We start from the raw sequence: 12,097 nt of genomic DNA, 5'->3' as shown, positions 1-12,097 counted from the left end.
AGATTTTGTTCTTATTTCCTCAGTGGGGGTCCCAAAGAACAGAAAGGGAGACAGGCTTGCCTGGGGTCCCTCGGCCAGGGCTAGGACCTAGTTTTTAGTAAATCATCGTTCTTTCCACGAAGCCCCCGGGGCCTCTTGCCTCTAGTCAAGCTTTGCCAGCAGAGCTCAGAGAGGCAGCGTGGTACAGACGACCCGGTTCGAAACAGCAACGCGCCGTGTGCAGGGGCTCTCCTGCCTCCTCTCGGCAAACAAGGGCCCTGGAGTCACCCACCCCTTGCAAACCCACATTCTAGCCTCTCTTCCAAGACGCCCGCTTCTTCCACCCTTTAATCCTGAATGCGGAAATGCCCCATTAACCCGCGTCCTACTGGGAGTATCTGGTTGGCTTCCGTCAGGGGCGGCAAATGGCACAGAAAAACAAGCGATTCCAGCTCATTATTCCGCTGTCTCCCCTCAGGGACCCTTGTTATTGGGGAATTCGGTACAGACCAGTATAGAGAGGAGATGTGGGGTGGGGGTGGGCAGACCTTTCTTCCCTGCTAGGAGACCGAGAGATGAGCCAGGGGTGTCCTGCAGCCCCCAATTTTGGGGCCCCAACAGGGAGGCCCCACCAGCCAAAGAGCAAAAACCGGGACAGAAAGCTCTTCAGGGAGCGAAGTCAAAATTATGTCAAGACCACAAGTCACAAACAAGTCTTTATCCTGAAGATATGACAATTAAGCGTCTTCACCCCAGAAGGAATGTTTGTTTTGGGGATGTAAAAGGGACCACATGCTAAACCCGACGAGCTCTGGGGAGGCCCGCGTGATGGGCCCCACAAACTCTAAGACCTAAGGAACCACCTAGGATGGCCTGAAATGAAAACTTCCCAGCTAAGAGCGAGTCACAGGGGGAGTCACGTCCTAGGCCGCTATCTTCCTTGACAAAGGTCAACCTTGACCTTCCCTGAGCCTCTCGGTTGTCTTTGTGCATCTATGGTAACATGCCTTCCACACGTCCCAGTGACCCCCTTTCTCGAGACCCCTCAGGGTGCCATCTCCCGCCAGAGCGGAGAGCACAGAGCCCCCTAGTGCTACCTTGTCCCCTGCATGCCACTTCTATGTGCGGTAAGTGTTCACTGTTAACTGCCCTGCACCCACCCGTGGAAAAGAAGCACATGTCTCTCCAGTTTGCTTTTTATCCAGTCTCAGAGGTTCCCCCACCTTGCTTTCTCCCTAATCTGTCACCAGTGAATTTCACATAACCCTCCTCAGCCTTCCTCCTTTGATTCTAATGCATAAAATGCATAAAATAAGCTGCAAAACGGCCGTTCTCTGGAGCATTTTCTCAACCCGTTGAGACTTTGCTTCCCAGCAATTGCTGTCAGGTTGGCTCAAATCAACTCATAGAAGTTCTCTACAGGTTTGGACGTTCCTTATGTCGACAGCGGTTACCAGTCTTGGCAGGAGAGCACCGTATGCATCATGGAAGATGCTCACAGCCCTCCCTGCAGGTCAGTCGCCCCCATTAACAAAGAATACCCATGCGTGGGGCTCCCGCTCCGACCCTTTTCAGCCATGGTCTGGTTAACCTGGACACCAGTGTTTCAGAACCAGCCCCTTGGAGAGCCCGACGTTTATGGCGCCCCTAGATCACCGGGAGAGAGTGTTCAACATTCAGACAAGGGTTCTACAGGGCGGGGTGGGGCCTGGGGATCTAGCTTTGAGGTGGCTTCCTTGGATGCTGGCGAGTCCCTGGCCACACCTTGAGAAATGCAGCAGGAAGGGAGGAAGTAGTGGGGCAAATCACATGGGAAAATGCTCTCCTTATGATATGGGTTAAAAAAAAACCAACCCCAAAACCCAAGACGTAGAATTACAATCATGCGAGTTTGGGTTTGGAACATGCACACCTGGACATCTTCACGCTGCACTGAACCAAAAAAAAAAAAATTGGAAAGAAAACACACCGCACTACGCACAGTGATTACTGCTGGGGGGTGGGGTGGGCTTGTGAGTAACTTCATTTTCTTCTTTAATGCTTCCACCACTTCCTCCTCCCCAAGCACCCAATGAGCTACACTGGTCTGTACCTCCTTTGCTTTCTACAACCACCACGTGCTTCCTCTCATGAGAAGAGAAAGGGCATTTTGAAGATAGAGAACATGCAAGCCAAGGGTTAAAAGGCGCGGTTTGAATCCTGCCTTTGATCCAGTCAGTGGCCTTGAAAAGCCTCTGTTCTCCAGGTCCCTCGTCCAGAATCGGACACTCGAGGTTAGCTGAGACGCACCTGAAGTCTCCTCCACAGGCGACATTCAGGGACACTCCGATCCTGAGGCCGAAACCTCAGGGCGGCCCCTTGTGTTTTGAAACAGAAGGACCCTCCGTGAGGAAGAGAAGCCCAGCCTGCAGGCTGGCTTTGCTTGCCCATTTAATGTCTCCATATTAAGTGCCCAATTAGCTGGACACTGTAAGTGGCTGTCACTCTCTAGTTATGTCTTTACATGCCCGATTAACTATACGATTACTCCTTAGGTCTCACATCCAAGAGACATCCATCACCAGTCTGTGTGCTTAACGGGGCCTGCTGGTACTCAGGAGAGTCAGGTGGCACTTCCCCTTGCTCAGAAAGGGTATGTTCCCTCCTCTGGGCACCAGCCGATGGCCTCTGGAGGTGGTGGGGAGGGGATTCCCAACTAGGTCTGACCTTGCCATCCGCATGGATCTGGATGAGCTACTTGTTCATTTGCCATATACTTATGGAGCCCCTGCCCTGTGCCAAGCAGACAGTGAGGACCCCAAAGGGAGCACAGCAGAAGAGGTCCCCATCTCAGGGAATGGGAATTCCAGTGAGGGACTCTGATGCTACTTAACAGCACAGAGACCATCATAATTACATGTGTCGTGCATCCTCTGAGGAACATGTGTGAGCGCCTGTGAGAACAAGAGAGTGACAAGGGAAGTCAGGATGGGGCCTCAGGGGAAGTGACCATTGAGCCGAGACCCGAAGAGGATCTGACCCAATAACAAGGTCGAGGGAGAGCAGTGGGAGAAGAGGGAATAGCACGTGCAAAGGACTTAAGAGATGCTCAGCTTGGCTGGTGGGCTGGATGGTGGGAGATGAGGCTGGAGAGATGGGCAGCACCCCCTCCAAGCTGTGTCGCGAGTCTCCGAGGGATGGGACAGCATCGAAGGGCTTCCTGTAGAGGAGACTCCCCACCTCCCCTGTTTTGAGACAACACGTGCATATCGGACGGGAACCCTTGGGAGGCTCGGAGCAGCAGGAGTTTCAGATGCTGTAGTGGTTCCAGGCAGAACGGGACAGGCAGGTCCCAGGTTCCTGAAACTACAGGGCCGTCCGCCTTTGAGCTTTGCTACTTCCTAGCTCTGGACCTCAAGAAAGTTACGCAAGCTTTCTGAGCTTCCCTTTTTCAAGTTAGGGAAAACACGGTCCTGACCTCCTAGGACTGCTGTAGAGATGAAATGAGGGTGTTTGGAAAATGCCTGGAACGTGGTAACGGCCCAGTAAATGGTTGCTGCTAATGACTCCTTCTGGAAAGCTGTGGCTTTTATAACTCCCTGTACTCTCATTTTTCCTGTGTAACCAGGGTGCTATAGCCTGGCCGTGAAATTTGTCTTTCTAAAGCTTTTAAAGGGGCTGCGGTAATGAGAAATTAATGGGACTCAGGGGCCTGTTTCTAAATACGCACACATGGGTGGTGCATGTCCCCACATGTGAACACCTATGCCCACAGGCACACCTGTAGAGGCACATGTCCATGTGCACTTGTGAGCACACACATGCGTGTGCATCGTCGGCACCAACACACAGGACACACTCGCCCAGGCACAGCTGTACACACTCCAGCCTTGTAGGGAGCCCAGCTCCAGTGGCAGCCTTCGCAGACGGGGGGAGAAGCCAACTGCAGACTCCCCTACAGAGTCCAAACCAACTGCAGACTCCCCTACAGAGTCCAAACGAGCCTCGGGAACACTGAGGCAACTGCCTTCGAGTGCGCAGACCAACGCTGCGGCGGCGACTGTTGACTGGGGAGAGGAGGCTAATGGATGTTCAGTTGCGCCAGGCAGTAGGCTTCATGCAGCGTCCTGCTGAGCTCAGAAAGACACCCTGCCTGGTGAGGTGCGGTGGGTTTAGGTGTGGATTCCTGAATCGGAGAAGGAGAGAGCAAGAGGCCGGGGTTCCACCGCTGGGCGGGGGTGGGGTGTGGGTGGGGAAGCTGCCTTGAGAGCAGCAGTTAACTGTGATTACACATGATTCATAAAAATGCAGCAGAGCAGGCGAATGGATGTCTGTCTGTCTGTCCCTCTCTCACACACACACAGACACCATCAATTCCAGAATCACGCTGCATTCGCTCTCACCCTAATTGCCAAGTGGGGGGACAGTACCGTTAACTTGATCAAATTTGGCATTTTCTGAAGTTAAGACCGGGCCACCTGCTGTGAACGCGGCACAGAATTTAGAAACAGGAGGCAGTTACGGCTGCCGTGACAGGGGCTGGCTGGAGACCCCAGGGCAGAGTCTCTCGGGAGCCTGTCCTGAAATGACTGCGCCACTCTGTCACGCAGCCGTGCGGTGGGTGGGCGGGTGGGCGGGCTGCGCGCATTTCAGACTCATTCATTCTCACGGTTGTTTATAACTGTCGGCACCTGGGGAGACACAGATCTCGATGTCTCCCCTTGATGGATCAGTGACTAGGATTGCTGCCTGCGCCTCAGCACTTTGGGGAGGGGGGTCACCCCAGCTCAGAACTGGAGACAAGGGAGCTTAATGTGGTCAGTGCCAGGCAAGGGGCTGGGTCATTATAAACCCGGAATGCGCATAGTTACCAGGTAGGTGCATTATTTTCCTGTGGTCACCTACAACTGTGAGATCAGCTCTACTATCACTCCCATTTACACAGGTGGGGACACCAGGGCACACGAAGGGGAAGTCACTTACCCAAGGGCCCCCAGCCACGAGTGGCCGAGACGGGATCGGAGGCTAGGTCTACCTCCCCAGAGGCTGCCACTCTCTTTAGAAGAATGAAGTTCTTTGCTTTATTTCAGTGCTTATGGCTGGGGCTCTTGCTAACCCCTCTACCTGCCCTTCCCTGGTGTAGAATATGGCGTAGAGAGTGTGGGGTACAGAGGCCCACAGGGACAAGGGTTGCTCCGGTGGACAGGAAGGAACTGTCCACATTGACGTTTGTGAGACTGAATCAGCTGAGTGAATATCTGAGACACCCTATCGACTTCCCTAAATCCCTGAAGTCACTTGTCCATGGCCTTCCCTATCTGCACCCCAAAAGGCAATGGGATAAATTGGAAAAGACAGATTCAAGTTCAAAGTCTGGTTTGGCCCTGTAAAGCCTGTGTGCCCCGGGGCAAGTACCATAGCCTCGATGGGCTTCGGTTTTCTCAGCTGTACAGCAGAGATGATCGTCTGTCCACAGTGAGGACATCACAAGGATTAAAGGAAATGTAACTCAGCTGAAAGATCCTAACGCAGTGCTGGGCAATGAACAGTTGCCTTTCCATAGAAGAGCAGAATAAGACCCAACTCTGGGGCCAGCCAGCCTGGGTTTGTAATTGCTTATTAACTGTGTGACCCTGGGCAAGTCGCTGAACTTCCTGTGCCTCAGTTTCCTCCTCATCAAGGAAATGGGACTAACAGTATGGCCCACTGCACAGGGCTGTTGTGAGAATTACATAAATGAGTCCACACGGAGCTTCGTGCACATGCCGGCACGTGGCACTTGAACAGTGAACTATTTAAAGTTCGTAAGAGTGCACTACGCATGAGAATGAACTAGATCATTTCCCTAGACGCTGAGAATGGTGGCAGGACAATCCCCAAGCTTGCTTCCTCTCCCTTCTGTGAGCCACCCAGCAACAAGGCCAGCTCAGTGTCCTCAACAGAGGCTGACTCTGCCCCCCGCCCAAGGGTACGTGGTGAGGTCTGGAGGTTAGTTATCACACCTGGGTGGGTGGGTTACTACAGGCATCTAGTGGATGAAGGCCAGGAACACTGATAAAAATTCCCACAATGCACAGGACGGCCCCACCATAAAGAATTGCCTGTCCCCAAATGTGAATAGCACCAAGGGTGAAGGTACTCGGAGAGCACATGGTCCAGGCTTGGTCATTTGGGTGTGGGCTTCACTTAACATGTTCTCTCTTTTATGGCGGACACTGAATTAAAGAATGAAGGTTTCCACTTTCATCTTTACAAAGATTCCACGAATACTAAGGCTGCAGACATTAGAAAGCATTGGCCCAATCCCTGGGAAAAGGAGGTGCTGTTCAGTAGTTCCAACGCTGGTGGTTCAGAGTCCCCCCCATACCTTGTGACATCAATGTCAATTTCCTCTTTTAAATGCACACGCACATATATATGCATCTATAATATCAGGATGTCCCAGAATCCCTGAAACCTGTCCACAGAAGGCCTAAGACTCAAGGTCCAAAAAAAATGGGAGAGAGGTCTCCCTTTAGAAAGAGGAGAGTATGACCTGGCCAATTGTCAGCTTCTCAAACTATAGGAAAGACGCCTACCTAATTAGATGTAGCAAGTTCCAAGTGCTATTATTCACTTCTCCCTCTGTCCACATTTTTGGAAAATTCTGTGCCAAAAATACAGGGGACAATGGAACTGAGACAGAGAGGTGACAGGAATCCAACAGATTCTGTCAACAACAGGTTGTGTCTCTCTGACTTCCTCCTCCATCACAGCATCTGGACACCAAGGTCAATGACAAGTCCTAATTACTTTTTGGGGCCCATCTGTTTAGGGACGTTGATCTCAGATGGAAGCCACCCGGCTGCCTGTCCCTTCGCAGGCAGGATGTGTGAGCAAATGCCTTTGAGAGGTTCTGGGCAGAAAGAAATATGATAAGGATGCACAGGGGTCCTACCACTGGGGGGAAGAAAATTAAAACCAAAACCCACAAACACAAATTTTCCCAAGCAAATGTTCAGTTCTGGCCTTAATATATCTAAAGGTCCTGCGGACACCTCATGGGAGCGTGTCCAACTCACAAAGGCCCTTTTCACACTCAGGAGAAGCCCTCAGCATCCATGCAGCCTGGCACCGCTGGCCATGGCTGATTGGATGAGGGGTGGGCACTCAGGGTGAGCTGAGCCAATCAGAGTTCCTTCCCTGGCAGTTTGGAATTAGGACCAAGAAGAGCTATAACAACTGGGGAAATGTAACACGCCTATGTTTTCTACCATGTGGGACGAGAAGCAGACCTTTCATGAGGCTAGGCTTGGATCCCTTGAGATAGCTCTGAATTCTTATATTAAATTCCCCTTGTTGTATAATGTGACAGAGCCTCCCAAGATGACCAGCATTAACGCCTTCCTAGAGATGCATGTCTTTCTTCCACAAGCAGATGGGATCCATTTCCCCTCTCCAATAGAGTATGGTGGAGCGATGCCCTACCAGTTTCAGACCAAGCTGTTAAGAATCCTGACAATCACCATCTTTGTTCTCTTGGGATTCAGCTGCCACACAAAGGACCTCAGGCCAGACTACTGAATAAGGAAAGAAAGGGACCACATAGACCACAGTAAGGCACGGACATGGGCACAAAGCTTTCCTGGACCTTCCAGTCCAGCCCAGCTGCCAGCGGAATGAAGCTGAGTCTGCAACCCCAGCCCAGGCCGCGTGGAGCAGAAAACCTGCCCGGCAGAGCCCTGCCTGAATTCCTAACTTACAGATTCATGAAAAGTAATATACTGTTGTTGCTTTAAGTCATTCAATTTGGGATGCTTTGCTATGCAGCAATAGAAAACTGTAACCATCTCGCTGGATTTAATTTCCATTCTTGCAAGCCAAGTATCCTAAGGAATGTAGAAAGCCTGCAGCTGCCAGGGAATGTAACAAACTCTGAGATACTGCTTAGCACTTGAATAAGGAATGTGGGGGCGAAATGAGGTGGTTTAATGAGTTTCCCTTCTGGCCATCACGTCTCCCTCTGGGGAGCAGAGCTGGGTTGTGGGCTGAGAGGCTTCAGGGACAGAACCAGCTCTGATCTGCTGCATTCTCCTGGGGCTCCCTGGGGGTGCGGCTGACTCTAGCAAAACTGCCCCAGAAAGGCAGCACCTCCTGGGAGGCCCAAGGGTGCATCTCCCCCAGAACTCTCAGAGCCGCAGGAGACCAGCTGTGGACGGTACAAACAGGTTGATCCAGTCTGAAAGGAACAGGGCCAGCGTGGAAGGAGCTCCAGCTTCTGGCTCCCAAAATGGCCCCTTCAAACCCACGCTTTTAAAATTGCCATGTTCTGCAGTCTAGACTTTTGGGGTCAGACCTACGCGAAGGATGCCTAATAGTTCAGAGCGCAGTTCTGAGTCCGTCCAACCGGACGTGTATCTCCATTCTGCATGACCTCAGGCAAGCGACCTGACCCCGTGTGCAAGATGGGGATAATGCTCGCACTTACTTGTCAGGGCTGAGAAAAGCAGTTAAAGAGCCAATCCATATACATTTTAGGGTGTCTGGCACACAGTAAGGGCTCGATAAACGGTACCATTATGATGACTATTCACTATGTTCCTGAACGATGATTTCACACCTCTCTGGGTGGCTTTCCCTCAGGTAACAGGAGAGATGATTCAGCAGCCCAGAGCTGGGTGTCTGGGACCCAGAAGGAGACCCGGATACATCGCAAATCTAACGCAGAGAGAAGGAGCTCCATCACTCTGAAAGGGGCAGCCCACCACACACTGCAGTCTGATCAGGAGGGTCCTGAGACTCGGACTGACCCGCCTCGCGGGATGGTGGAGAAACCGAGGCTCCCAAAGCTCATTCATCGAGAGCCTCAGGTTCTGAAGTGGGGCCCCCGATGGCACCCTGATTTCAGCCTCGCCCCATGTCTGATGTGTCGCTTTGCTGACTCCTCTCTGATCCTCTCCCAGGAAGCATGGGAAGAACTGGAACGCGGGCAGGTTCGAGCTCATAAGACACAAATAGGTTTGCCAGTGAGGGCTCCCTGCAGGGAGGGTGTGGGGAAACAGCTGCCTGTCCTGTCTGCTCTGGCAGAAAACACAGCTTCCTGGCAAAGGGAGACTCTGCCACCAAGAACTTGGCCCTGGCTTCCCTGGAAGCCTCTCCAATCGCCTCGGTGGACGGCACGGGCTGCTGCAATTCCAGGACTTGCCAAATGGGAGTCTCGGGGCATAATTCTAGAATGGCGGTCTCGGCCCCTGTCAAACACTTGGCTTCCGCAGCAGATTCATTATTACTGACTGCCGCCATTCATGGACTGAGCGGGTGCTCTGGGCCGGGCACCCCGCTAATCCTCTGCATGTTAAACTCTCACTGAGAAGTATGTGTTAATGCTATCCCCACTTTGCAGATGAGGAAACTGAGGCACAGGGAGGTAAATGGCTACGTAAGGTCACACAGCGGGTAAGTGGTAGACCTGGAATTTGAACCCATGTCTTTCTGTCTTTGGGGCCCCAGTGATGAACCATCATGTCACCAGGTTAGTCAAGGGCAGTATCACAAGACGTGGAGGACAAGGCAGGGAACCCATCTACCCTGTCCTAGAATGTTCATGCTAGAATCTTTTCAGTCCACAGAGACACCCACCCCTTAACTTTACCCCCAGAGTCAGACCAACAGCCACGTTTATATAACATGGGCAGCAGAGCTGATTGGATGAGAGAGAGAGAGCACCTGACATAAGCCAGCCAATCAGAGTGCCTTCCCCGGGAATTTGGACCTTGGGCTCCAACAACATTCTAAACTCTCCAGCCTCTTGGCCACAGGAGATGTAGAGAGAGATTAGCAGGCAGCACCGCCTGCCATTTTCACTCATTCACTCAACAAATGTTTTACTGCACACCTACTATGTACCATGCTCTGGGGATTCAGTGGTGAACAAAACAGGCAAAAATCTCTGCCCTGGGGAACCTTATCATCTAACAGGGAGAAATAAACAATTGTCGAAGCAAACAGGTAAATATAAAATATGTTGGCTGGTGGTAAGTGCTATGAAGGAAAAAGGCTGAGAGGAGGTCTTGCATCTAAGCGTTTATCTTTAACACCCATGTCCCTCTTTCCTGCAAGGTGCAGGCCCATTGGTGGGGGAAGGGAACACACACGGAGACACGCACAAGCACACGTACACATACACACACCAAATCACACACACACAGACCTCCAGCCTGGACAGCTCCCCATTCCTGATCCATCTTTTAAAAAGCAAAATAAAAACTCAACCCTGTAAGCAGGCCCCTGAAAGACCTACCCCTTCAGTGACCTCACAAGGAAGCAGATGCAGGCTACGGCGGGTCTCTGTCCTTTGTCAACAGCACCCCTGGTCTCCCCAGTCTGCCCTGAGTTATCTGCAGAGGCTCAAATCAAAGGCACACACTTCCTGCCTGCTTGTAAAAACATCATCCATCCAAGAGCCTGTTGAACCCTAAGCTGAGTGTGGGGGCCAGGAGATACGCGGGCACCTCAGTGCCTAGATCTGTTGCAAGCAGCTGGCAAGGGCGGCCCCTGGCACAAAGGCCCTGGGAGGGGCTGGGGGAGGTGCCATCCCACCCCCTACCATTTCTCATTTCAGGGTCCAGTCTTGGAGGACGTGTTGGTGGCCTCCTGGCAGAGTTCCCAGCCATGCTGAGCGCACCCCATACCCTTCCTCTCCTCTTCTCCATCACCCCTCCCCTCACGCCTCCCTCTGAGGATCACCCACATTCCCCTACTCCACCCTTTGCAAACCCACCCCCGTACCGCTTCCCCTCTCTCCAGGACTGTCCCTGCTCATGGATTTTGTCACTCTGTCACAACCATCACACATCCTTCTTGTGTCCTTGCTTCTCTCCCATACACACTTTCTAAATCTCTGCCCTCCGAACCCCACTGTTTTCCTTCTTCCTACCGTTTATTAAATGCAAAATATTAACAGGGTCAGGAACCGCACTTAAATCATTTTACTTATTCCAGACAACATCCCTTGCATAATTACTGGTATTCTCCCCATTCCACCAGTGAGCAAACCGAGGCTCAGGGAAGTGATGTGACGTGCCCAGGACCCATGGCGGGCAGCTGGTGGGGAGTGGAATGGGGCCAGGGGCTCGAACCCAGACCTGCCAGGTGAACCGCAGCCACCTCAGTCACACTGCCCCCCCCTTCCAGACTGGTTTCTCTGGGTCTCTTAAATAATTCGTGTCGGGTGTGCCCTCCCTCTTACATACAGTCTCTGATTCTCTCTCCTTACCTCCCCTCTAAATGGCCAACGTCTCTACAACACATTTCTGTGAGGCTGAAACTGGCTCATACCTCCAGCCTCCAATGACAGTCTCCTTCCCCCCATCAGAAGACCTCCCGCTCCCCGTCTCTAATGCACACCCAGATGAGAAACGCCCTCCCCAGCCAGCCGCCAGCCCCCTGCCCACCCTCTCCTCTAGCCTCTTCTCTCCTCCTCCAGCTCTCCAACCTCATGCTACAGGGATTCTAGTTCTGCCTGGGTGGGTGGCCTGGTGGGTCATGGATGGCAAAGCCGAAGGGCAGCCCCGCCTGCCCCAGCACCCACCCTGAGTGAGGAGCCACACAACCTCCTGGCCCCCCTGCCGCGTGACTCTCCAAAGGGACAGGAAGGGTCAGGACTCACCCGATCCGCTCCTGCTCCATTGCTTCCATTTTCTCGGCCCGCGCAATCACCCTGTTGATAATTTCCTTCTCCTCATCCGTCAGCTCTTCCTGCTTCCTCTGTCTGTCGGGCTGGCCCCCAGGGTGGACGGACCAGCCCGTCTGGAGCCTGAAAGGTAATGCGGGAAGGCATGAGGCCGGACAGGAATCCCGGGAGGCAGCGTAGGCTTATGGGTAAACCCCAGTTCTGGGGACTCTGAACTGGGAGTTTGCTGGGAGACTCTGGGCCAAACAATCGTCTCTCCCAGAGCCTCAGTTTGCTCATCATTATAATGGGTTTATTTTTATTATGTGCTGCATGGCAGACACTCCGTAGGTGACATTTGCAGGAAGCTCATGGTAACCTGAAGAATGATGGTGTTCTCAGAGAAAGATTCCAGGTTAGATTTCTACAGCTGGAGTGGAACCAATTCTGGGAGGGTGTTCTGAAGCCCTGAGTTCCAGGGGGTTCCCA

At 52.5% G+C, this 12,097-nt stretch overlaps 1 protein-coding gene across 2 annotated transcripts in view; it reads right to left on the bottom strand.

Moving 5' to 3' along the window:
* The window catches only part of RPH3A (rabphilin 3A), a 73,800-nt gene that overhangs the window by 27,986 nt on the left and 33,717 nt on the right, over window positions 1-12,097 (bottom strand). The window contains exon 5 of one of the 2 annotated variants that reach the window (XM_024566894.4): window positions 11,606-11,752. In XM_024566894.4, the coding sequence (XP_024422662.2) occupies window positions 11,606-11,752 (147 nt within the window). Of the gene's footprint in view, window positions 1-11,605; window positions 11,753-12,097 lie in introns of those variants that run through there. The other variant, XM_071221876.1, reaches the window with a different exon arrangement.

This window comes from Desmodus rotundus, chromosome 7 (genome assembly GCF_022682495.2).
Source record: "Desmodus rotundus isolate HL8 chromosome 7, HLdesRot8A.1, whole genome shotgun sequence".
NCBI lineage: Eukaryota > Metazoa > Chordata > Mammalia > Chiroptera > Phyllostomidae > Desmodus > Desmodus rotundus.
This window is presented reverse-complemented; position numbering and strand designations above follow the sequence as displayed.